The 26,966-nt window shown below is 48.4% G+C and overlaps 1 protein-coding gene across 6 annotated transcripts; it reads right to left on the bottom strand.

Moving 5' to 3' along the window:
- Positions 1 to 258: 258 nt before the first annotated feature.
- SLC22A4 (solute carrier family 22 member 4) lies at positions 259 to 26,943 on the bottom strand. Of its 6 annotated transcripts, XR_012630799.1 has the most exons (11): positions 26,508 to 26,943; positions 19,280 to 19,383; positions 17,531 to 17,685; positions 13,774 to 13,945; positions 11,022 to 11,148; positions 8,930 to 9,030; positions 7,713 to 7,927; positions 6,883 to 7,065; positions 5,704 to 6,186; positions 4,800 to 4,925; positions 4,475 to 4,563 (listed from the first exon to the last, which is right to left on the bottom strand). XR_012630799.1 is itself a non-coding variant. In XM_074883217.1 (10 exons), exons 1-10 carry the CDS (start codon positions 26,898 to 26,900, stop codon positions 3,157 to 3,159), a joined length of 1,662 nt encoding a protein of 553 aa, XP_074739318.1. In that variant the 5' UTR covers positions 26,901 to 26,943; the 3' UTR covers positions 259 to 3,156. The 6 variants fall into 6 exon arrangements, 1 of the variants encoding a protein (XP_074739318.1); XM_074883217.1 differs by lacking the exons at positions 4,800 to 4,925; positions 5,704 to 6,186 and adding an exon at positions 259 to 3,232 and having other exon boundaries at positions 4,428 to 4,563; XR_012630798.1 differs by lacking the exon at positions 4,800 to 4,925 and having other exon boundaries at positions 4,467 to 4,563.
- Between the last annotated feature and the right edge of the window lie 23 nt (positions 26,944 to 26,966).

Genomic DNA, 26,966 nt, shown 5'->3' with positions numbered 1-26,966 from the left:
TTGTGAAATTAAATAGAGAAAATAGAAGTTTAACCTCAAAATCATCTTTAAGCCTGGCTGGAGTCTGTGTCTGGGGCTTTGTAGGGTTGCAGAGTCAGGACTGAACCGTCCGAAAGCCAGAAAAACTGTACTACATCATAGTCTTCCTATGTGGAAGAGCTTACTTGTGGAAGAACTTACTCTAGTTTGGGGTTTTTTCATACTTTATCCATGCTAATACATTTTAAATTACTTCTTTAAACTTCTTTGCACAAAGTGTTAAAGTTAGGAGACTTTATTCTTCAATTACAATCCACACAGAAAGTAGGTTATACAATGCCAGGGCACATTTTTATTACAATTAAGAGAGAAGTTAATGAGTGACAATTACTACAGTTTCATATATGCTTTAGCAGACCCAGTGAGCCAGCTGAGGATCCAAGGTGACACAGAGACCGAAGTGACAGAGGTGACAGACAAGGCACAGCACAACGGCCCCTGCGGTCCGTGGGAGCGATCCAGCTGGTGCTTCCCTCCCGTCCCCAGGTCAGAGCTTTATGGGCACCCCCCCGCTGCGTGTGAGCACACGGGGCCCGCACCGAGCCCCGCTGAGCATCTGACACAGAAAACCCACTGAAGGTTGCAGTGAGAGGTTTAAATAGCTCACTAGCAATAATTGTCATTTCTGTCAACAGCTACTAAACCAGTGCTTGTCCTCTCCAGCTTTACAATTAAAAAAAAAAAAAAAAAAAAAAAAATAGTAACTCGCCAGAAAGAGGCACTCCTGCCCTCCAGATTCACCCCCGTTTGACTCCTCTGCAGACTATTGCTCTTCGGGATTCTTCAGAAATCCCCATGCGAGCCTGGGAAAGATACTGGCGGAGGACAAAAATTCTCCTTGCAAATGCTTCATCAGCTGAAGCAATCTCCTCCTCTCATTTTTACTATGCGCAGACACTGTAAGGCCTTTTAACAACATCACGTACTTCTCAGAAAGGCATTCTGCTCTTGTGAAAGAGTCTTTTTTTCAGTTTGCCATTAAAAATACTAAAATGTGACACTAGCTTGAGATCAATGGTGTAAGAAAAATGAGACTGATTAAAACAAGGTATTAAAAAAACCCACAACCCTTTTTCTTATTTTAAAAAAAGAAAACTAGGTTTTAAGATACTACAAAGTTCAAGAGTACAAAAATATTTACCTTTTAGACACACCCAAGCCTACGATCACATAAAATAAGTATCAACTCAATATAAAAATCTTCATAAAAATATGGCCACCTATATTTAACCAAGTCCTCAAACCTGTCCCATGCTGATATAAAGGTGTTGTTGAGAAATTTAGTTAAGTCTAAACAGCTATTCCATAGATTAACTTTGTAATAAGTAAAAACAAGATTAAATACTGCTGTTATTAGAGAAATTCCAGCTTGAGAACGGATGAGAACAACAGGGGTCACAGGATAATGGTTGCCTCATGCCACATTACATTTATGGCACAAGCATAACTGCAGAAAATTAATATGAAAGCAAATAGTATTTCCTCAACCCAAAGAGCAGCTTGAAATAATTGCACAAGTTCCTTGCATTTAAATGATATAAAGCTTTATATTTGTGCTTGAACTTACAGGGAGAGCCGCATTCCCGTGCCAAGTGCCAGCACACAATCACAGAATCATCAACCGGCCATGAACTCTCACATTAGAGATGAGACAGTGTGTTTTTGTTGGCTCTTACAGAAGGTGAATCATAGCTAATTGTTATTTATAGATGATAAAAATCAGTCTACCAGGTCTGATAGACTTTACGTGGCCAAGAAGTGCATGTACAGCCAATAAATAGAAAAACAAAAGGTATTATACTTTTTTCAAACTATGTAGTGTTCATAAAACAGTAGTAGCACAACTCTAAGCAATACAGTTGTTTTCATCCAGTCTAGCTTTGCTGAACTTTAAAAAAAAAAAAAGCATACATAACCTGTAGGGTTTGAAAAACAAAACACTGGCTCTGTTGGTGGGGTTTTTTGTTTTGAAAAACCTGTGGTCCCAAATTAGCCCTTTTGTGTTTTATTAAAACTGCTACAGGTGAACATCTCCAGTATAGAAGATCAGATTTTTGCAAGCATCAAATCCCCTTTAAATCTGTAAAGGGTAGAAAGGTTTTGCAGAAGCTTTTGAAACTGCAGTGAGCTTTCTCTGAAGGTACAGAACAATGGGGTATATATTCAAAGGAGAAATGAAATGCTTTGAAAAGAAAACCCCAAGAGATCTAAAAAACTGCTTATGCCAATTTACCACAGAAAACCTGAAAGCTAAAACTGCACGGCAGGTTTGGACAGGATCACTGACTTGCTAAAGCCCGTGTTTCTTTTGCATGTGGGCACGGCCCAGCAGAAGGTCAGCAAGCTGTAGTCCTTTCTGTGTTAAAGGCTTCCCCCCTCCCCAAAGACACCGAACATTCATGAAACCCAAGGATTTCAGCGGGCTCAGACTTTATGAAAAAGCATCAGTTTTTACAGGGACAAGTGGACCCCAGGTCCTGGGAAAAGCAAGTGACATCAGAAGATGCTTGATGTCTTGTTTAAAAACCATGTCCTTACAGTGAAGTCTGTCTGCTTTGCTGCAACTAGATTCTGAAACGACTTAATCTATCGGGCTTTGGTCCCAGATTTCAAAGGAGGCCAGGATCCTTCCTTTAGGGGCATGTGCTGAGATTTTCAAAGACAGACACCCAGCTCCCCTTCATCCAGTGAACATAGAGAGCCAGAAAAACCACCAGCAAGCCAATGTTTGCTATCTTTTTTTTTCCCCCCTCCTTTAAGCAGCTTTCATTGAGAACCTGACCAAGTGGAGTCTCTGCTGTGTTATTCCTAAGGCTCATTTCTAGCTTAACTCCTCAAATCAATCACGTTCAGCACATGCAGGCCCCCATTTCTCAACAGGGACCGTATCTGCTGACAAGCCCCAGGTGTCAGGACACTGAATTAAAGACTAAGAGTCCTATGGGAGTAGACAGCAGCTGTTGAGTAAACTATGTGTTTGGGTACAGTAGCACAGGGGATAGTAACTATGGTGCGGTAGCATTGACTGTTGGGTTTGGTTTGTTTTCTTCTGGCAGAAAATGCAGTTTGAGATGATCTTGTTCTTCTTTCAGCCCCTCTGAGAGTGTGCATTCTTCTTCACAAGGGTGTTACCAGAATTTTAGGGCTCTCCTTTGAATTCCTAATGCCAGTGGTTTGTTGCCCATTTCTGAAACTGAAAGCAAGTCAAAGACTGAGAAGCTAAAGAACATTTTACAGGGTGTCACCAGACACTTCCCCCTTCTAATTAGCACCACCAAAATAACCGTGTTACACTATTAACACAAATGTTAGAAAAAATGTAATGATCTGTAAAGTACACCTTTCTGGATGGCAGAAGTAGTGCAGCAAACACCACTTGGAACTCAAATGTAATTCAGTGACTGTAAGTCAGTTACTTCAGTCTGTTTATGCAAGAAGCCTGCGACAGGAATCTGGTTTGACTCCAGGATTTCTAGCTACAGTTCATCTACCGCAAAGCTGAAAAGCCATAGGTCAGACACACGAGAAGTCCCTAATTGTGATTAAAAGCAGCATGCCCTTCTCAAGGAACCTGGCCCGAGAATTCTTCTTATTCTGGAAGCATAATGACAGCTCCTTATACCAACCAGGGATTAGATACAGGCAATTCCAGGTTTTTCAAGCCACTATTGCTTATAAGGTCAAATTCTGCTCCAGTACAAATTCTCAGTAAGCTGGATGGCACCTATGCAGCTGCACTTTGGCTAATTCTCTCTGCTGCTCCCAAGAATTTTCCTCCCACAATAGTAACTAGCAAACGCTGGCCATCTCCACTGCACCAGCACTGCAATGTACGCGCAGATTTCAGTGGAGATGTTTGCTCAGAGTACCCTAAATAGCAATGGTGGTGGGGCAAGAGAGCCATCACTGCTTACAGCTAAAGAAAATAAACCAGGAGAAAAGCTGTCCTGGCATGTCCCTAGCCTCCCAAATGAAAGAGGCTGGGATACTGAAACCCTGTGTTTAATTTGGAACTTACACTGAAAGAGTAAAGTGTTTTGTAATGTAAATCATCCTCCTAAATGAAGAGTTAAGCATAATGAATGATATCAAAGGATGGAAAGCATTGGGAGATATGAAGCAACAGCCTCAAGGTGATGTGAAAGTCAGTGTTGCTTTGCGAGAGCTCACTTTGAAGCACATCAGCTCGCAGGTTCAGAGATACTGGAGAAACTGCATGTCAATGTCTGTCAAATTAACAACCAAAAAGATAAATCTAAAGGGCACTTTGAAAGCTTTGGTGTTTTGCGGTGGATCTGATGAAACATGTTTACGGATTGGGAAAAGGGACTGTGTAGAAAGAGGTCCTGAGTTCCTGTGAAGCACGGGACGAATGACAGTGGCCTTACCATTTCACCTTCAGCATTTGCTCAAAGCTCTCGGGCAGGGGATTGCCGTAGCTCTCCGGGAGAAACAGGGTAAGGATCCCGATCAGCACAGTCAGGCTTCCCATCAGGATATACGGTAGGAATCTGTCGTAGGCACCTGCCAGAACACAGGACAGGACAACAGGACTTAATGTCCACAATCAACAAACCCATGTGTAAAATTTATATTCCAGACATTGCTGTAATGCAGAATTAATTTAGAGTAATTAGCTGAAATCTTCATAAATATCAAAGGTGAATCCAAACCCAAGTTACACCTGTTATCTGCCAGCAAACAAAGGGATTTTTCAGTTTTAAAACTACAACGTGCACTCTAGGATGGTCAACACCTACCATCAGTTTCATGCCCATGTTTGCGTAGTGGCTAATAGGTTTTTTGTATATTTTCAACTGGGATAGCCAACATCTCTGCAAGGTAACAGCTCTGCTGGGCTCACTGCTGGAGTCTTCAGTGCTACACTGTGATCAGGAACCAAATCCTCCTTAAATAATTCAGTGTGAGGAAATAAAAGTGCTCATAAGCAACTAAGCACTCATCAGCTGCCTGGGATTGTGAATCCTGCTGGGCTTGTGCAAAAGAAAGGAAGAGACTGATGGCAGCCGAACAGGCCAGTTTCAGACTAACAGGCTGTAACGGGGGAATCCTTAAATACCTTCCTCACTGCAAGGGGAGAAAGCATCAGGCCTCCCGTGACAGACAAGAAGCTCTGACCTTGGTCTCCTGAGGATCTGGTTTTGGACTGGAAGGCAGCGGCCCCTGCCAGCAGCCTGAAGCTAGCACACAAGTGTTTGGGCAGGATGCAAGACTCATGTCACAAGAGCACAGCAATGAAAAGGTCTTTCAGTAAAGGAATTAGCTAGGAGTTAAAGTATTTAAGGTAGAGAAAGTACCAAACTGGACTTGACAGCTTTACTTTTTAGTCGGGATAAAGCAGTATGCTTCATATTGTATGGAATAAACTAGGATTAAACTGAAGAGTCGGGGGTATTTCACACAGAGCCAAAGTTGGTGATTTGATCTCTTCTGTGTTCATGAGCTGGATGAACTGCGAGATCCTAATTTAGCTGTAGCAAGTAGCAGCAGCTGACAAGTCTCTCCTAAAACCTCCTAAAGTTTAGGAAACTATTCTGAGGACTAGAACAAGATTTTTTTAAAGGCTGAGCCTATGGAAACTTGGGAGAAAAAAAACCCACAACAGTAAAAACTTTATCCTGTCTACATCGCTATTACTGTTACCTGTTCTGCAACGGAGACTGAAGACCCTAAGGAGCATCACAGTCCTGCTGTCCCTTTTACTTCCCATTTGCACTGTACAAGTATGCAATAAAGACACTGTATTTTCATCATTTTTGGTACAGTCACGCTGGAATGTAGAGGTGAGACAACACAGGTGAGCTACAGCCAGTAGTGTCCTCTCTCCTGTCCTGGCACGGTGAGCCAGCGTTCACCCCTCAGCAGTGCACCAGCAATGCTCCGCCAGAGTCGGCAGTCAGGGTCGGTTTGTACCAAAGGTCTCAGCAGGAAGGAAAAGTCGTTAGGTTCAGGGGAGAGCTGAGTTGGGTTCAGTGATTGCAGAAGGAAATCAATCATGTGTGAGCCAAAGAAATGGGAGATTGAGCACCTCAGACTGAGCAGCTGGTATTCACAGGTACTTCCACCCTTAGTCCCCTAATCTCTGTCACCCTTTCCTCTCTGCAACATGAGGATCATTTCTGTGTACTTAAAAAAAAAAAAAAAATTTATCAATTAATATTTGTGCAGCACTCTGAACATGTCAAAATAAAGCCTATGAGGAAATCAATAATTCTGCTTAAAAAAAAAAATAAATCACAAAGGTCACAATTAACCACACTCTTGTGCTGCTTAATGTGTATGTTTGCCCCGTGCTGCTTTAGAGCACAGATTCGGGGGATGCCTGGATTCCCGCCTGGTTCACCTGCTCCTGACATACCCATCTGGGGATGTGCAAGACGAGCACAATGCAATGAATTTCCTGCTGCTAGATTTCCGTCCTTGCTACATCCCTTCTCGTCACACTCTCCTGCAAAACCACCTGGCATCCCAGGGGTGACACCCTTTGCCAAGATGTGACCAATTATCATCCCAACCACTCCGCCCGCACAGTTTAGAAACACCGTCACTGCCTCAGACCAGCTGGGGCCCACACTGGTGCTGTAAGAACAGACCCCAGCCTCAAGAAAGGAAAACCACATCTGAGTCTTTTGTGAAACCCAAGGAGATCCACTTCATTTCTAGCGTGTACAACTGAACTCGGACCCAAGGTGAGAGAAGAGACTTAGACAACAAATGAAGGGACTTAAAGCTGAGCCTGCACTGTGGAAGCTCCGATCACTTCTCTGGGCAGTTGTGTAGTGCAAGGCAAGAAATGCAAAATGTCTCCCCCAGGTAACTCACCCAGGTAAACAAAGTAAGGAGCAATGATGCTGCCCAGCCTGGAAGCCGTGGAAGTAGCTCCGACTGCCATGTTTCGCACTAACGTTGGGTACAGCTCCACGTTGTAGACATAAAGCATTGAAAATGCAGCTGTGATGCCAAATTTCCCGAGCATCACCAGGCCAACAGAGAGGACGTTAAAATCTGGAGGAGAAAGAATAAAATTAAGAGGAATAAATAACACTCTGTGCTTATTACTTGTATTTCTTTTACAACCCAAAGACCATATCACTGTTTTATTTTTCTTAGCAGTTGTGAGTGGTTTTGTTTGGTTTTTAATTATACAATGTATTAGCTCCATCCCTAGATGTCTTGGCTCCAGACTTCCCACTAAGCAAAATGTAGATGCTTGGGTTACTTTGTACTTTTCACATTTTGCTTCTCTCTCAGTAAAACAGCATTCTTGAAATGGAACAAAACTCTGGATTACACAACAACAAAGCACAAGCTGAAATCCACCCCTTTTTCACAAAATCCTGTGGAGATTTACACACAGTGAAATCTGGAAGACTTGCAGGGGTTTTTTTAGCCTCTATGCACAACCAGATAAATCACAGTACACTTTTGGCTCTCCTTTTACAAGCTGGTTCCCCTGGACTATAAAAAGCTCAGTAATTTGACACAATAAATGAGAGCTGTGTATTTTAAAAAAAATCATGGCTGCAAGTTAGATCAGCATAAACTTAACCTCAAATTCTAAATTTGATCATGGTTTCTAGTAGTTTTACAGAACTGTTAGATAAGTATATAAAATGTTAGAAATACTTTAAGTCATGTATTGAATCTTGTACCTGCAGGAACCAGCTGAATGAAGAGGACAACACCTCCCCCTAAAAAAAAGGTGCCAGACAAGGAGTAGCGCCGAGGGAGGGAGCGGAGGAGAAGCCAGGCAATCACGTAAGCTGGAACTTCAATAACAGCCGAGAGGAAACAGTTGATGTAGGCATTTCCATGCCAGTTTGGAGTGCTGAGGGACAGGCCAAAGTAACCAACTGATGTGAAAAACCTGAGAAAAGCAATAAAACCAAATTATTCCAGAAACACCAGTCTCTGAACGCCTCCAGTGTTGCCTCAGATGTTGTTACAAAAATAGGATGTCGCAAAGCATCACCACAGACATTGTGGCTTAAAAAAAACCCTCAGTGGCAACCCCATCTTTCTAATTCTGTCATCCCTTCCAGTGACCATCCACAGCGGCTTGAAGAGACCTCTGATTTCTCTGTCCTTCCTGCATACACTATACCAAGTAAAAGGCTTTGTGGAAGTCGTTCACAAAGGCTTTTCACTGCAATGGGCTCATTAACGGCACAATGAAATAACTCTTGAAAGCTTCCCATGCCAACTACGCTCCTACTTGTAGCCAACTCCAGTGACAGGATCTCCCACCCTCAGCAGTTCCGTGACATCTTATTTAATCTTCACGAGAGCGCTGGATGTTCGGGTTTCAAATCTCACGAGTGCTTTACTATGGCATGCCAAGTGTGCTAGCCAGTTCCTTTCTGCTGGGGGAAATATGGACAGAAAAGGGTCCTGGTTTGTCTATATGGAATTATTGGGTCCTCATTCCTCGTGGCTGCCCAGGCAGGGACCAGGATCTCACTGAGATGGGCACTGTACAGAAACAGGACAAAAACGCTGGCCATGGGTCTGCTCCTTGTTATGTTACTGAGTTGCTGCCTTTGCTTCAAGAAGGACATTTCTCTTCAAATAGAGATTACAGAGATGGGAGCTTCTTAAAAAAAAAAAAGAAAAGCAACAGAATATTTAAAATACACAAGTTGTTACGTATAGTTTCCTAACTATTTTACATCTGAGTCGAGGCTACTGTCTCCATACTCTTGTGCATTAATGCAGTGTGGGTGCAAGGACACCGAGGGCCATGTATCGGCCAAGGACCGTGTGTAGATGGGCTCCGAGGCTGAGACTTATTATCTAAACCTGTGGCATGTGCCCTCAAATCAGAAATTGTTCTATTGCCTGGGTACTTTAGGAATACACATTTCCTTACCACAAAAGTAATGACATAATAGTAATAGTTGCAATGTTTCGGGTTCGAAATAGGTCCAGAAGGATAGCCTTCTGCTGCTGCTGAGGCTTCGAATCCTGCATCTGAAGGAAAAAGGAAAACAAAACCAAAAAAATTCCCACACACCTAAGAGCACAACAACCTCTGCATACCCACAAGTTTGGGCAGTTATGAAGTTATGACTCTATCAGGGGGTAACTAGTCAGCCCAAGGGCCGCTTCTGCACTGGGGAGGGTGGTCCTTAGGTAGAGCTTGTCTCTGCACCCAGCTGTACTCGTGGTAGTTTCCAGTTTTTTGTTAAAATAAAAAAAAAGGGTAGCACCGAGACCACTGCACCACGCTGACTAATTAAAAAGGAGCATCAGCTGACAAGAAAGATGCAGTAACACTTCCTTGAGGACCTAACACAGTACTTCCAGGAGTAACCTCATCACCAAAGGCATTTTCCAGCACGCTGTCCACTGAACTCTCTTCTGTTCAACCTTCACAAACGATGGGAAATAAATGCAGAAAATCACCCAGTTTTGCTGCCTGCCTGTTGGCACCCTGCCAAGGAGGGGGATAGAGGCCAGAGCTCAGCGTGGTGTCCAGGGCTCATCGTGGGAGCATCCACCACCCCAAATCAGAGACGGAGGGTCCAGTTTGAGGCCTGAAGCAGGAATCTTCTGGGTGGCATTAGGGTGCCCTTCTGCCTGCACGGAGAGCCCTCAACAGGGCAAAGCCAGCGCACGTGGTCAGGCTTCCCCCCCAGCCCAAAGAGTGAATCACTTTGGCCTCCCTATGGGCCTACCCAGGAGACTTCCTTTCCCAGGAAGAGAGGATGGTTTCCGAGGAACGTCTTCCTAGCAACGTTTGAAAAAATACTTCCAATGGAGGACTTAATGCACAAACATCATCCTCAGGATGTTTTGCAGACAGATGCTTTGGCACACAAGATTCCCACGAAGTAAAGGACAGCTGAGCTGCCGCTTGGTCTCAAAAATACGCCAGAGCGATGAAAAGCAAACTCACGTGCTGGAGCTTTAAAAAGTCATGTCCAGTATGAAAGACATCTGAACTCTGGCTGTGAAGTGAGAGAAGTGCTTTTCCATGGTTTCTGTAGGATGAGCTTCCCCTAGCTGGAACACACACTTCAATTTACACTAGAACATACACTTGGAAAAGAGATCTTCAGCAGCTCAGCCAACACATAAACGTGACACTCGAGAGAAGGATCCTGCCCATGGGAGGTGCAGCACGTAGCAGCTTTGCTTTCTGCTCTGTCAGGAGGCATAAAACGCAGGTGCTAGGTACAACGCAGGAAAGTAAGGTCTGACATAGAGACACGGTCGCTGCTGACACAAAGCTGGAAGCGTTGCTGGTTTCTTTACACAAGAAAAACATCTGCGGCTCTTCGGCAGGAGCTCCGGTGAGGGCAAAGCCACTAGAGGGGGGGAGAGGAGCACAAGAACCAGCCGTCCTGCCGCGGCGTGCTGCTCCCCGGCTTGCTGGGGTGCTAGGTTTGTGCTAGGCTTTCTCCTTTTAACCGATAAGTATGAAATACAAGAAAAAAAACAGGCCTGGAAAGAAGCTTAATGTTCTTCAGTGCCTTTGCTACCGTCACGGTTTTCAAGTGCCCTCGGAGCACTCGGGTGCTTTGGCTGGTCTGTCCAACCTGAGGAGTCCCTGGGGGCTCTGCACAGCCCTGGCACACGTGGGTGCCAACTGAGGGTCCCCTGCTCAGCCCCCCCTGCCGAGGGCTGCCGTTAAACTGCAAATTGCTAATACTGCGATGGGGACAAACACGTCTTCCTCGGTTCTTCTCAGCGCCCAAAGGATGAAACAATCTGGGTCACCCTTGCTCTGAAAACCACAACCAACCACTGCTGAGGAAGAGAATTTTACTGTAAAAAACAAACAAAAACCCCCTCTGGCTTCTCATTTTGAACTCGCTAACCCAGCACTTACCTCACACCAACAGTCACTGCCAGCCTCTAAGAGCTGCTGGTGCAAACCATTTCTCTGCTGGCATTTCCCAACTAGGCAAAGGGGGAAACTGCCAGCGAGGTAAAGTACCAGGACGGATTAAACATACCTCTGCGGTGTCGAAAAGCACGGCTGGGGCTGGAACACCATTTATTTTTGCAGCCTTTCGGATAATAACTTCTGCCTCCTTATATCTTCCCTGTGAGATCAGCCACCGAGGGGATTCAGGAATGATCCTGCAATAAGTTTCAGAATAAATGACTCAACGTTTTCATGAAAGTAAGACATTATTAAAAACAGATGTATCGCTTTTATGAGTTATGCTCTCATCTCACAGATTGCTTGCAGCAGAAGAGAGTCAGCACAGAAGCATGTAGGCAATGTAATTCATGGATTTGTCCTACTGGGATCAGTGGGAGAATTCAAATATATGGGATGTGTTTATTCTCGTGCTGAAGTAGATGCACGCTTGGGCCCTTGTCCTGGGTGGTTGTTTTTTAAGGAATAATTGATGTCCACCGAAAAAAAACCCAGATGTCACCAGATAGACAGCAAAGATGGGGGTAGCTTAACTAGTGTTGAGCAAAAATATTCTTGGGAAACTGCACACAATGTGGAAATGCTTTAAGTATACGCAGGGTATATTTAAAGGCTCTGTGTCACAGGAATCTTCTATACAAACCTCACAATTTTACCACAACTCTGAGGCAGGCTCTCCCAGGCAGAGGACAGTGGCAGTGTCCCCTTGTGGAGCTGATGACATTTTCTAATCAATTCCAGGCACGTGTTGAGTGAATTAACACCAAACACAGGACAGAAAATCTCACCTTTCCTTAACTAAATCCTTCAATCTTAACAGATGCTACCTTGCGCCCTTCAGCCAGCAGCATTTTTTCCCTTCCTTGGAAAAAAGCTGGTCAGACACTCCTTTTCTGATGAACTCCCTAAAGGATTAACCCGAAGCCACGTCAACGTTTGCGAGCGTCAGATAATTTATATCAGATTGTTCAACCACTAACGTGCCTTTCTGTGAGGTGAGCCGCTCCACTGCTCTTCTTTGTGGGCAAGCTGAGGAACACAAGACTGCAGAGACGATGCTGGGAACCTTCTGGAAAATTTGGAAGAGGAATGAATAAAAGAGCAACTACGGCACGGAGCAGTGGGACGTGCAGGTCACGTTGCCCGTGGGAGCAGTGGGTCCAGGTGCCCAAATGCCAGCTAATACCGACCAGCCTCGGCAGATCCCCATCTACCCCCACACTGGCCCCAGGCTGGAAGTGCCATCCATGGAAATTTTTGGCATGCTTTATGATGTATGCTCTGAAAAACCATGGCAATTCCCACCAAATACATTTCAAAGCAGGACTCTGGGGACAAATTTTGTGTGCCTAATAGTGCCTGTTCTATAGCAGACATCCGAGAGGCTTCCACCCAAAACCAACCCCCCCAAAGAGCAGCTGCTCGGTGCAGAGGGAAATGCCACTGTGTTGAAGGAGTTTGAAACATTTCAAGTTAAATAAGCAAACTGACCCCTCAACAGAAGAAGACTATATCTAAACATCAGATGATAGCAGAGGTGGAGCCGGAAACCATTTTAAAGGTTTGGTTTGAAGACTAAGATGAAAACAACAAACCAAAACCATCAGCAGAGACTTCTGACAAGAATGAGATCTGCAGGAGGTCTTTTAGACTATAGCAGAGTGGGTCTAAATTGCTTAACTGTTCAAGACATTAATCTCTTACTTCTAGGTATAACTCTTTTGAGATAACAGGAAGAATTATTCCCAGGTAAGACTAATAGGAAAGGAAGGAACTACTTTTCTGTTTGTTTGTAAATTATCCTTAAGTGTGAATGGTACCTTGCCTGTCCCTCCTTATTTTCTAAACACCTATCTCTTCAGAAAACAACAGATGACCAAGGCGGCAACAGAACAACGACATCTGCCCTTCTTCAATGCTTCTGACCAGCTGAGAAGAACAGGGAGTTTTCCTAAACTGTTTTTCAGTCCCCCAGGGCAGGTAAGGGTGCACCCACACATCAGCAGTGCATTAGAGCAGGGGTGTGGACAAGTGCGATGGAAAGATGAAAGAAAACATGGACTCAGCCACCAAGATGACAGTGTGGGATGGCTGAGAGGAGGAGGGTAAGGTAGAGCCAACCTTTGGCTTAGCCAGAGAGTTACTATGGGCCGAAGGGGCTCACAAATCAAAGTCCTGCTCCAGCAGCCAAAGCAAAGCTGGGAGGACACACGGCTCCTGGCACGCAGAGCCGTGGGAGCGGGCTGGCCTGGCCAGCTCTGCCGGCAAACGCCTCTGCTTAACGACTTCTAGTGCAATGAGCTGCTTAATGACGTCGAGGGCAAGAAACTGCCTGCTGCTGCGTGCCAAGTGAACGGGCTCAGCCTTCCTCTGAGATTTTAGTACCAATCAGCAGGTGAAACCACATTAAAAAATGGCTTAAAGAAAAAAGGAAGGAAGCAAAGTTAGAACGAATCAGGCAGTGGTACTACAGGAGTAAACCTAGAGGTGATTAACAGTGTCTGGAGTTAGGAGTCAAGTACAGAATTCCCAAGCTGCTCTGGAAAGCTGGTGAAAAAGTGGCTTCAAGCACACGGTCAGCATCAGTGAGGCTCTGCAGATAGTTAAGTTGACTTAAAACTGGAAAAAAACCCCAAACAAAAAATCCCCCCAACTCCCACCTCAAGGCAAAACCTCCTCCCATGCCAATTAGTAAAAAAAAAAAAAAACCACCCAAAGAGGAGAAAGGGGACCCCTCCGCCACCCTGCCATTAACCAGCACCCAGGGCAAGAGAGTGTCAGGTGGGGAGGTGAGTGGGAGCGTGGCGGGGGGAGGCACTCACCACCAGAGCGGGATGCAGAACAGCCCCGGGACAGTGAGCGCCAGCAGCAGCATCCGCCAGTCTCTGATGAAGTAAGCAAACAGTGGCAGCAACATGTAGCCAATTGCAAAAAATATGCAAACTCCTAATGTAGAGAATATAATACGAACTGATTTGCCAAGAATTTCTGTTCCTGTTTAAAACAAGGGAGGTTGGATTAGCATTTTAACTCTTTCTTTTCAATCATGACTAAATACTTTACTGCATTTACACAAAAATAAGCTAAACAGTTTTAGACAACATGGACCCAACCGGTACAGAAAAGTTGCTGGGAGCATCAGGGACCTTCAGATGAAGGAGTGACTTCTGTTTGCTTTGATTAATGCATTGTCAGAGACAGATAAGGGCAGGCACGGGGAATGGCCAGCAGACTTCCAGGAGCCTTCCTGATACCCTCGGCTGGGACACAGCCTGCTCCCCCACTTCACCCATTGGGATTTTTAAGGTGCAGTTCACCTCTGAGCACTTCTGGAGGAGAGCAGGTCGGTGGACGGCCGACTGACATGGGATGGAAGGGCATGAATTTACAGTGAGGTGGGAACAAATGTCACGTTTAGTTTTTGGAACAGAAGGCTGGAATGTCAGACTGGCACATCGCGGGCTGTAGGACACAACCAGGGAAGATGCCACCTTCTACTAACGCTACTGCTCCAGCAGCCAGGCACCAGTCCATGAAAGCACCCCACAACCACTGTGTCACGCGCAGCCTAGCGCCAACCGAGTATCTAGGAATAACAATTGAGACTGTTGTAAGTTCTTTTCCAATAAAATACCCAGCCACTGCTTAACAACATCCACAGACGCCCTCAGGTCCACCTCACTTCCCGCTGAGCTCTCAGCCCCGGGTCTACAGAGCTCCATCAGGAGCACCGCAAGGGCCGTAACTCCCGCAGTTTGATCTGGACTCAGTTAAAAAGCAAGTGACACTGAGCGAACAGGAGGGTCTTGGGAAATCTGGAGAGTGTATTTTAGTTATGTAGTGTGGTAAGAACTCCAAGATTTAATATTGCAGAGAAAAATGGAAAAAATACCCAAGACAGAAAAAAAATCTCCTATTTGGTAGCTACATGAATTTTCATTTTAGAAACTGAATAAAGTCACAGTAAGAAAATGGAAAATAAGAACTTTTAGGGATAAAACAATCGTGTGGGGATAAATTATACCGTCTTCCTCTCTGATGCTCTTGTTTAGAGGACCTCTCTCGGGAGAGGTCTGATACTTGAAACATTGGCTTCTATCTATTAAACATTACATTATAATTTGTGGCAATTCAAAGCCAACATGAGATGACATTGTAGAGAACTACAATTCTTTTCTCTCCTGCCTCTCCTCCCCCCTCGTTCTCCTGGCCAAGGAATAGCAGTTCTGGGACGATACCAAGACGCCTTTACAAATCTCCATAGTGTTTTACAGTCCCAGAACTTGAAAACAACAATTTTGAGCACAGAAAATAACTGAGGCCTACAGCTAAGGAAAAATGCTGCAGAGAGAAATTTCACAGGATGTGGTTGGGAAAAAAAATTAAAATTCTCTACAGAAGTTCTATTCTCATGAAGGTGGGCAGCAATAGTGCGACGGGCAGGAAGAGCCTGGGTGGCTGCGGATGCTGAAACAGGGTCTGAGCTACGCACAACTCAGGTTTGGATGTTGAAAGCTGGGACGACAGGAGAAACCTGTGCTGAGGTGGCCACTTGAAAAAAACCAAAACAACCCACAAACAGAAAACCACCCCATTTGGGGACAGAGGGTGCCAGGGCTGCAGCACAGCCAGCATCAATGGGGGCTTTATAGGTGCTGGTGTCACCGCTCCCCTCCCAAGCCAGGTCACAGCCCTGGCAGTGGTGGGATGAAACAAGGGAAGCATCTCCAGCGCATCCCATGATCAGGGTGGGCTTTCTTAAGGAGTTACTTTTCTTTTCGTGGGTATATTCTCCTATCCAGCACCTTTGTCGCGTGCGGCTTCCTGGAAGCTCCTGGGTTTGCCTTGCTACAGGCAGAGGTTGGGGGACATGCCAGCCATGCAACTACACAGCGTAGGGTGGGAAGTGCCTCCCTCCTTATCAATGACAGGTGGCTGACAACACACTTAAATTAGGAAGCTAATATCTAAGTTAGTTTAGATTAATCCTGCCCTTAGTAACAGCCTCAAGGCTGCTGGGGAGCAGCCAGCATGGCGAGTGCCCACGGCACCTGCCTCTCTGCTGCCAGGGAGTCATCGCTGCCACAACAACTCTACAGAAAACGGGACGGCAGAAGAGACAAGACAAGGGATAAAGTGCCAGCAAATGGCAGCCGTGCAATTAAACAAATGAACATTACTGTGGGAGGCCCAGTCCTATCTCTCAGCAGCGGGGGCATTTGGCCAGTGGGGTGCCCCGGGCCCCCCACCCCAGCTTTCTCTCTGCCGAGCACCGAGGCAGCGTCCCGATCTGCATCCAGCCGTGCCCCACGTTCCCGGGGGGGAGCTTCGGGGCTAATTATTGCCCAACCAGATCCTGCACCCCCATCAGAGAGACTCGTGCTTCACCAACCCCATGTACTTCCAAGAGGATTTTCAGCCAAGCCAGCGCTCCCGACCCAGCGCCACAGCTCCCAGCCTTCTCGCCACAGGCGTTGGCTCCGGCTCCATCGGCTCCGCGCAGGAGTTAACTACCAGGACGGAGGGAGCTGTGGCAATGGCGACTGCAACAGCAAGGGATCTCCCTGCTGACAGCCTGACCTACTTAACCCTCCCTCCGTCACTCGCAGCGGTGACTCACAGCTGCCCGGGGACACGGTGCCGGTGCCGTATCCCCTCCAAAGCACTGATTTCATATTATGCTCTTCTGCTCTATTTTTTCCCCCGTTAAAACCTCATGGGGTAGGAGAGACCAGCATTAACTATTTGTATACGGCTTTAATTTAGACTAGCTCAGGTTACAATCTACAAATTGTAATTTTGACAGCACTGATTTAAAAGCTGACATAAATACATGTGTGCACACTTTAAAGACAGCTCTTGCAAATCCCAGCTCCCCGCCCAGGCCTGCATCAGCCATCCCCGTAATTTCCCCATGTCGTCACCTTTCCTGAAAACCCTGTGACTAGTGGGAGGCTCTGCGGGGTCCCCCCTTCCCCAGGGGTCCCTCCTTCCCCAGGGGGTCCCCGGGCAGCCCGGCAGCCTCCCTGCAGTCACTGGCTCTTTCTTCTGATGCTCCCCATAGAAAACAAAACAGACCTTGGCCTCTAAAATTAGGGACATTATCACTAACCTCGGCTCCAAGACCAGTGATTTTTATGGCTAACGGGGCTCTGACACCCACCTGGCTCCTCTGCTCCCGTCCTGCCTGGAAGGGCTGGTTTGCTCCAAGGTTTGCACCCGGGTACGCACCGACCCCTCTGCAAAGAGGCAGAGACGCAGGGAGGAACCCAAATGTTTTCTCTATCTCAGACCTGCTGCTGCTGATAACAAACCCTGAATGCTGCCTCGAACTTCTTCTCCAAAAAAGGAGGGAAATGGATGTTTATTTAGCCTTTCTGCTCTCTTCTTTTCCTCTAAATCTATAGAAAATATATGCTTGAAGTATCCAAGAGAAAAAAAAAAATCATACTGGCCTAAATTAGGAATTGTATCAGTGAGGATTTACCGCTGTCTAATTAAATGATGCAGGTTCAGAGGGGAAAAAAAAAATAACAGTACGTTAAGCAAGCATTTAATCTACTGCAGACATATTCATACCCAGTATGAAGGCCACCACGTAGTTAGAGATCTGTCCCATCCCCACTATGAGAAAGAGCACTGTGAACATCTCCCAGCTGGTAGAGAAGATCTGCAGGAAGCTGAAGCCAGTCTGCACGGCCATCGTCAAAAAAAGGATATTCTTCCTGCCAAACCTTTTGCAAAGGATAAAGATTATTACTGAAACAGCATGTATTTATGGAGCAGGGCTCTGTAAGAGAGCACGAGGGAGCACAACTATCCAACCTCAAGCAACACAGCTTAGCACAACCTGAATTTTGGTTCATGTTAAAGAATTCTGTTTATCTTCATAAACACTAAAAGAAATTAAAATTTCCAAGACCCAGGGAATAAACCAAGAAGAAAAATGAAGAGCAGAAACTTCAGGGAGCCACTAGACAGAGACTGAGGAGACTAGACAACAGTATATAAGTGAGTCACAGGAAGATTGCAAGCCACACAGCCAAAAGTTAGGAAATGATGGCTTTTAGGCTACTGACATCTATACATGCAACAGCATCACGCTTTGAGTGTGTTAAATAGCTTTAGCGACTGCTTTCAGTCTGAGTTCCCACACGTATCACACCCTTGCTCTCACCCGCTTCTCTGCATTAGTAGCATTTTCTTAAGGAAAGGTAAGAGCAAGCCTACGCACGGGTTTGCATTGCCCGCTGCCTGCAGCTGCCCTTGACTTAGGAAAGGTTTCTGCAGCAGCATGAGGGAAATGGCTCAGGTACAGGCTCAGAACATACCGCTTTCCTGACAAAACATTTCCAAAATAATTCAAGGAATAGCTGAAGCTAGAAGGTGACCGGGCTCTTGGGGAGGCTGGCTGGCCGCGCTGCTCCCAGGGGCCACACGGCACCCACGGGATTTAGCGACTTCCTCAGCTCCCTTTCAAACAGTAACACTGACTGACTTCTGCAGGAGGGCAGGAGGCAGGAGATTAAATTCAGATCATGTGGCATTTAATGCTGGAGGCTTTTGGATTAAGGCTCCCATTGAGTTTTGAAACCCCCCTGCCAAACTCCGAGAGGAGCGCTGCTGCTCCCACGACTCCCTCGGTAACAGGCAGCAACTAAAGCAGTACTGGAGACCCCACTGTAATGATACGGAAAAAAAAGGCTACGGGCTGTATACAGAGGGAAGCACACTTGCAAAAGGAACATATATTCCACATTCAACACTTGTAAGGCCACAACTTCAATGCTGCTGAGATAATTATCAAATGCCTGTAATGATTTTTTGGATATTTTACATCTACTTGGGTGCTATGACATGATTGCTATTCATTTACAGGTTATCTTTTTTCTTCCTCTCGGACATCCTTACTTTATTTCCAGCAAACCACCTCTTCTATGCAGAGCTTCCATTCAAAGGACAAGTTTCTATCCTGCAGCTCCAAGAACGGCCTGTCAGTTAATGTGTGACAAAGAACAACATCTTTTAAACTACTAAAAAGGCCGGATAAAGAAACAAATGTGGTCATGAAGTGAAAACCACCACATCCATCTGCAAAGCAGCTGCATGGGCTCCTTGCAGAGATCAGTTCTTGTCTCTGAAGTGACCAAGAGGTGGTGATCCTACACCTGGGGTAGATCAAGTTTGGGATTTTTGCAGAAGTCAGGCCAGCTACCTCATTTTGATTAAAACTCAAGAGAATTGGACATTTAACTCCTCTATGTCTCTTAAAAACAAACGCACCAGCTGTGGCACCAGGTCTGGGCAGAGCAGGAGCAGCGGCGTTACCTGTCCGAGAGCTGCCCCGAGATGAAGGAGCCGATGAGGACCCCCACGAAGAAGAGGGAGGTGGTCAGCGGGGCTTTCCAGTCGTCCTCGCACACCAGGTTCCACTGCAAGAGAAGGGCCTGCGCTCAGACGCAGCCGCCACGCCGCGTCGAGCCTCATCCAGGCACAAGGGTTATTGGCTGGAGACACACACGTTTCCATGTAATTTAATTTAGTTTCCCCACAGCCGCATTTCCACCCATTGCTGGCACCAGCACTGTTTTCCCAGGAAAGGTTGCTGCCGGAACGCCCTGCTTAAAGCGCAAAAAAACAAAAGGGAGAGCGGTTGCCTCCCCAGGCAAGCCCCACCAGGCTGAAACGCTGGCTGGCAGCCGTCTGATGGGACCCCATCACCTCTGAAGCAGGTGAGTGGCCAGTAACACCAAAAACTCAGTGGGCAGTTGGTGTGTGCACCCAGGGGCCACCCTGGCCCCGTTTCCAGCACAATCTCCCCAACACGCACCCATCAGGCCCCCCGACACCCAGGACCTGGCTCCCCATGGCCCGAGATGCTCCCCACCAAAAAAACAGTGATGGAGAAGGGTGAAGGATTGCCCCATCCCCAGCAAGGGAGAGTTTCCAGTTTACCTGACCTCTGCCAGCACAAAACCCGCTACATTTCTCTAACTTCTGGGGTTGACAAAACATATGCAAGAAAACGCACAGAATGAAATCTCTTTTCCCACCCTGACATGTTTCCAAATTCCTCTCCATCCCCACAACCTGCAGGGCTGACTCACTGTCCATCATTCAGCCTCACGACCAGACCCGGCTGGGGCTGGAGGCTTAGGACAGGAGCCAGCATGGAAACTTCCACCTAAAGCTGCTCATAACCCCAGACAAGGTTGAAAAAAAATAAGAACAGCATCATGAGTCCACCAAAGTTACAGCCGAGCGTGTTTCTGCTGCAGCTTGCTCCCATCCTGGTGACTAATCTCCTGATGAAGGCGGGCCTGGCAGGAGTGCTTATGGATAGACTTCAAACATGTCAGTCTTAGATTAGATAATTCTACCACAAAGGTAAGCTAATTAGATCACAGATCAAAGTCTAGCATAATTTTAATAATTAGTCATGTATCAGAGAGCGGGTACATCGCCTGCACCAGCGCTCAGGGAACAGACGGGCCAAGTCATCGCGGGAAGCAGTGGCCAAGCCCAGGCAAAGGCAGGGGTGGTGGAGCAGAAACCTCCCCTCTGGGCTGCTCCGGCTCCTCAGCTCAGCTGCAGGCAACAAAACGGAGCAACTCTTGTATTACACAGAGAGCCAGGTGCCATCTGACAGCACTGTGAGTCCTGCCAAAACCAAACCAAACAACCGATGGGGCGGCAGCTGGGCTTTGCTTCTGCTGCAGGAGAACAAGGAGAAGAAAACCCCAAAGCAAGGGGCCATGTGCTGTGGCTCGATGCAGTTTTCTCTGGACTATAATTTAGGAAAGAGATGCAATCAGTGCCTGTTTTCAGGCAGAACGAAGGTACGCTGCCAGCGGTGGGGAGCTGGGTACCTCTACCCCTCTGCCCAGCTTGCAAAGTAACACCAGCTATGGGACAAAAAGAGATGAATTGAGCTTTAAAACACAACCCATGCCTCTTCCTGAGAAACACACAGTCTTTAACATGGGGAGATGGAGATTTGAGGACTGAAATACACCTCCAATACTTAGATCTGATTAATAAGAAAAAGAAGCCTGCAGCGGCCATTTCTGTAAAATATTTTCTCGTCCCTGCCAGGAAGGGAGAGGTGGCAAGGCGTGGGCCAGTTTGGGCATGCACCTGCATTTATCTTTGCTGTGTTTGATAAGGTGGATGTGAACCTGCAGGTCAGCAGGGCTCTGATACGTTCAAGAATGCAAATTGTGAGAAATATATACAGGGATCTGCTTCACATGTCAAAGAAAACTGAGATTTCTGTAAAGAAGCTCGGTGGAAATCAAGCCCCGTATTTAAAATGAAGCAAAACTCAGCTTCAAAAAACACAGCATTAAAAGTAAACGTTTCTTTACATCACGCAGGGAAGGAAAGGGCAGCAGAGGGGCAGCTTCTACAAGCTGTGGGAGCTGCAGCAGCTCTGTGCCAGCCAGGCTCACCTGGCCCCACACTACTGAGATGCTTTGCCACGTCCTGCTGCCCCTCCCAGTCCCTGCTCTGGGAAAGCTGGTGTCTAACGAGGTGGCAAAATTTGCAGCCCATACAGACGATTATTAATTATCTGGCTATGATCAGCACCCCGCTGTGGGGCCACCAGCGCAGTGTCTGCTCCCAGACCTTCAGACTTCAGTCACTCGAGGTTAAGGGTCAGTGTTTTTAAAATGCCTCCACTGTGCCAAAGGCACTTTGGCTGCAAAATAAACCTAGCTAAATAATAACTTGCCCGTGAAACTGGGGTTGCTTCCTGTGTTTCCTTGGTGCCAAATGCCTCCCACCCAGCTGTTCACTCTACCTTTTCCCATGACAGACTGCACAGACAGCAAAAATTCACTCTACAGGGTCGAGCCTTTAAAATTTGCGGGATGTGGCAAAGAGCACGCAGCAGCCAGCTGGCCGGAGAGGCGTTGCTGTCCGCAGGAACTCGCTGTATTTGACCCCAAAACACACAAACACCATCAAATCCATCCGCCTCCAAGTATATCTGAAGCTGTTGAGTGAAAACCCACACCACTATTTTAGATCCAATAGCACGTGGGACCTGGGCAGTGATGTATACAGCCCTAGTCTCTAGGTACACCTCATCTTGTCCCAAAACATCAGCCTCCCCTCCCCAAAGGCGCTTGCTCCGATGGAGGCTCATGCCCAGCACCACACGGGGTCCCAGCATGTGTCAGCATGGCAAGATTTCACTAGTGCTTGAATGTACAGGGCTTTAAGGCTCCTTGCAAGCAGTACTTGGGGAAAAAAATTAAATTTAACTTATTTGACCTTTTCCTCAGAGGCTGCATCCATCACCGAGCCCATCGTGGGCACAGGAGCTACAGCCCAGCCACAGCTGAACTACCTACCTCTACAACTTCTAAACTGTCTGTACTGGACTGAATTATTCATTAACCAGACAATAAGTAATTCTGTAATATCCCTGGCTAAGCATACTGGAGAGCAAAGTTCACGTAAACTTCCAAGCAAGTGCTCTGAGTGCTTGGAGTAAGAGCTGCTTGAGGAGAACGCCATTAAATCACTTTATTACCATCGAATCCCTCCAACCCTCTCCCACAAGCTCCCAGCTACTGGAAGCCAATGCTATGGGGCACTACGGATGGAGAAGCTTTCTGAAAAAATGAAACTGCCAGAGAAGGTGCCCTGACTGCTCGTGTTCTCAATCAGAAATCACTAATTAACCATCCTGAGTATCAACCTGTTCATATCAGAGAAGAAAACACTAGCGGAGCCTTGTGTAAATGGCTGAGGCTGTAAACCAGGGAAAATCTGACCTCGTCTCCAAGAGAAAAATCTGAAGACAAACAGCTCAAGAGATATTAAAAAAAAATATTCTGATTACCCATGCTGCACCCTGGGCACCAATGCCAGCAATGAGACCGGCTCTGCCCAGCGCACGAGTGACAGGCACAGACACCCAAGCACAGGGTGGGCTAAGGCTGCTCACTGCTGCTGGAAAAAGCTGTAAGGAAACAGAAAAATCCTTCAGTCGCCTTCAAACCACAGCAATTCACATCCAGCTCCTCACCTCTGCCAGCCCCAAAAGCTCCTGGTTTCTGCCTTCACCAAGAAGTCAGCACCAGGGCTGGGACAGGGAGGCTGAGTGGGGTAACACGGGTGAGAGGTGAAGCCGCCGGCACTCGCTCTGCCCTCCGCAGGGGTCTCGCTGTGGTGCCCGGGGGACAGAATCCCAGAATCATCCAGGTTGGAAAAGACCTTGAAGATCCTCCAGTCCAACCATGAACCTCACACTGACCGTTCCCAACTCCACCAGATCCCTCAGCGCTGGGTCAACCCGACTCTTCAACCCCTCCAGGGATGGGGACTCTCCCCCTGCCCTGGGCAGCCCATTCCAACGCCCAACAACCCCTTCTGCAAAGAAATCCTTCCTAAGAGCCAGTCTGACCCTGCCCTGGCGCAGCTTGAGGCCATTCCCTCTTGTCCTATTGCTTGTTCCTTGGGTCAAGAGACTCATCCCCCTTCTCTGCACCCTCCTTTCAGGGAGTTGTAGAGGGCCATGAGGTCTCCCCTCAGCCTCCTCTTCTCCAGACTAAACCCCCCCAGTTCCCTCAGCCGCTCCCCATCAGACCTGTGCTCCAGACCCTGCACCAGCTCCGTTGCCCTTCTCTGGACACGCTCGAGTCATTCAATGGCCTTTTTGGAGTGAGGGGCCCAAAACTGAACCCAGCATCGAGGTGCAACCTCACCAGTGCCGAGCACAGGGGTGAGATCCCTTCCCTGTCCCTGCTGGCCACGCTAGTGCTGATACAAGCCAGGACATGCTTGGCCTCGGTGGTGGGGAGCAGCCCTGCATGTCCCCAGGCAGCGGCGCTGGGACACAACCTAGCGCGAGGGAATTAACTGGATGTGAATGCAAAACTGGTGCTTGAACCTCTAATTAATACCAGATCTGAGCATCGCTATCTGGAATTAAAGCACAAGTAGGTTAAGTTCAGGCAAAAAAACCCCAACAGACAAAAATACGCATGTTAATGTTTAAATTAATTTCAGAGCACAGATGGCAGAAAGTGGAAGGGGTGGTGAGAGTGAAGCAGCCCCACTTTGGGGTCAGGACCTGCTAGATTGGCTCAAGCCCTCTCGTGCAAGCACGGGTGGCACCGACCCGGCGCAGTGGCTTCGGTGGAAAACAGTGATTTTCTGTGGGGAGAACTGGAGGAGCTGCAGCAGACGGGGAGGCAGCTGGGCCAAGGGGCTGAGCCCCCAGAGCGAAAGGGAACCCTGCAGCTTCCTCGTCTTGGCCGTGGGATCACACCTGACCCCACACTGACCCTGCACAGCCACCTGCTCATCGTTACACTTACAGGCTCGTTCTTACCACCCCAGCCCAACCATCACCTCTCTCACCTGTGCTGTGCCCACACTCACTTTTCTGCCATTATCAGCATTTTAAGACCAAGGAGATGATGGAGTCTGGGAGCCTCTGTTGCCAGGGTTTAGCACATCCCCGCAAACCAAGTAACACCAGGGCTGAGCTGGCATCCCCCAGCCTGCTCCCTTCAAGCAGCAGTAATAACAGGACTTGATGCAACTGCACAAATCAAAAAAAAAACCTCCAGCACTTAATCCTGTACCATCAAGTTTTGCTCCTCAATTGAGTTTTTGAACCAAAGATATTTTTCCACTGAGCTTTCCTGACGGCATGTCCTGGCTTGTCTTTCCTAATACCAAGAAAAATGTTGGGTACAAAAATAATCATCTCAAGTTGAACTGAACTGCTTCTTTTCAGGGTTTCATCAGCGCCTGTTTTCCTTGTTTTAAAACCAAATTCTGTATTTTTTCCGAACATCCATGACAATTTTAAAACAAAACAAGTATCCTTCTTTTCCATCTGGTGTACAGATGGGAACCTGGCACTTGGTTTCCATCTCTGAACGTGCTGTTGCCTCCTCGGCGTGCCCCAGGCCCCACTGCTGCGTCCCATCTGAATCCGGCACGGAAGGCTCTCGTCCGGCATCTGCCAACACAAGTTGTCTGCTGCTCATTAAGAAGGAAGAGCATTTCTCCTCCTTTTGCTTCATTTACTGTCTCCCTCAGAGCAATGGCGAACTCCAAACCACACATTACGAGTTCACAGCCACCCCGGGATAACCCGGCCTCCCTCCAGCAGCGAGTGCCGTGGCGGTGGCTACCAGGCATCGGCCAGGCGGCCGTGCCAGCCCACAGGTTACAGCCGGGCATGGCTGCGTGCAGCACGTGGGCTGCAGCCAGGCTGCTGCTACGGTTCGCCCACGACCAGGAGCAGGACGAGCTTCCCAAGAACTCTCTGCCTTGATCTGGTGTTGACCTGCCCCGTGTCCCCAGGACTCAGACCCTGCCTCCATGTTCCTGGGGCACAGACCCTGTCCCTGTCCCCATGTCCCCCGCACTGAGACCCTGCCCCCAGGACACAGACCCTGACCCTGTCCTTGTGTCCCCAGGACACAGACACTGACCCTGTCCCCGTGTCCCCGGGGCACAGACCCACAGCCACACACCTCTTGGTCAGGACCTTTCCTGGCCGTGCCCCCATGCAACGTTTTTCGGTGGCAGATGTTGCTGCTGAGTCACGGGGACTCGAGACCAAGAGCCACACGCCCGCTCCCCGCTGCGCCGTGCCCCCGAGCATGAGCCATCGGTGCGCAAGCGGGGTGGCCCTTGGCTACCTGGGGCACGCTGCTGGGCTGAACGACTGCAGAGTGTGCCAGCTGGCACGAGGATGAGCCCCATATTCCTCAAACCCCCTCCCACAACACAAGAGAGCAGCAGCAACCCCGCAGCTTTAGGGGAATTGCCTTTTCCTCCTCTACCAGAGCTCCTCACTGGCATGGGCAGAGACGCAGCGTGTCCCTACCGCGGCGCCGTGGCACAACCAGAAAACCCAAAAAAGTGCTTAAATGACCCGTCGCCGCTGACGTCCCCACAGGACACCCGGTACAAGTGATGCCATTGTCCAGCCTTACAAAACCGCAGCCCGGGGCCCAGGCTCGCACAGGAGCCTCCCGCGTGCTATAGACCACGACCACGGCACCTGCCTCGCACCAACTTGCCCAGCCCAGCGCCGACGGCCACCAAAGCCACCTCTGTGGCTAGCAGCACTGGTGCTGGGGGCCAGCCAGGGCCCACTGCGGCTCTAGACCCAGCCAAGCTGTTGGCCCGTTTATGGGAAAGCATCGATGTCCCCATCCAAAGTGACACTGGGAAGATTCCAGCAGATGGGAAGTTTCTGGGGACAGTTGGCCTGCTGGCAAAAGGAAACTACCAGGCTTCTACTCCCAGCCTTTACCTCCCCCTCCACAGAAAAGCCTTCTCCAAATAAATCACATTTCAATGGAAAACGCACCCGGGCTAATAAGGACAAGCGGCTCCTCCTGAGGCCGTTCACCCCACAAACCCCCCGTCTCCCCGCAGCATCAACCCCTTTCCCCCAACCGCTTGACCCGCCGCTCCCTTTTCTTCCCCCCCACCCTACAAGGCAGCGCGTCCCCCCAACGCCCCCCCACGGAGGAGGGAGGAGGGGGAAGGGTTTGGCTCCGCGGCCGCGCACCTCGGTGACGATGGTGGAGCGGTAGACATCGCGGCTGTACTCCCAGCCGTCCAGACACGGCTCCTGCTCCAGAGACCCCAGCTCCACGTCGGAGCCGGGCCGCAGCCCCAGCGCCGAGAAGTTGGCGAGCGCGGCCAGGCGGTACCGGCGGCAGCGGCTGGGGGCCGCCCGCCCCCCCCGCAGCTCCAGCGGGATGCTGGCGTTCCGCCACTCGCCGCTCAGGTTGGCCCCGCGGGGCACGGCGCACCGGTGCTCGGGGGTACCGGCCAGGAAAACGGCCGACATCCCGTTAAACCCGTTAGGAACGATGCTGGCGCTGAGGAGGAAAAAAACGAGCCGCTGAAAACGGCCCCACTCGCCCAAAAAGGCGGTGGCCGCCTCGTAATCGCGCATGGCGCGGAGCTTCCGCGGCTCGGCGCGACCGCGGGAGCTTCTGCACGACGGCTCCGCCCCCCGCCC

The sequence above is a fragment of the Strix uralensis genome, chromosome 14 (genome assembly GCF_047716275.1).
Source record: "Strix uralensis isolate ZFMK-TIS-50842 chromosome 14, bStrUra1, whole genome shotgun sequence".
Classification (NCBI taxonomy): Eukaryota; Metazoa; Chordata; class Aves; order Strigiformes; family Strigidae; genus Strix; species Strix uralensis.
The sequence above is the reverse complement of the archived record's forward strand: the minus strand, read 5'-3'. Positions and strand labels throughout refer to the sequence as shown.

Excerpts from the sequence above, each read along its gene's own strand:
- SLC22A4 (XM_074883217.1), bottom strand. The coding sequence starts at position 26,900 with ATGCGCGATTACGAGGCGGCCACCGCCTTTTTGGGCGAGTGGGGCCGT. Across the intron at positions 17,686-19,279 it reads TCGGGGCAGCTCTCGGACAG|GTTTGGCAGGAAGAATATCC; the intron begins GTAACGCCGCTG and ends CCTTTGCAAAAG. Across the intron at positions 4,564-6,882 it reads TCCTTACTTTGTTTACCTGG|GTGCCTACGACAGATTCCTA; the intron begins GTGAGTTACCTG and ends GTGTTCTGGCAG.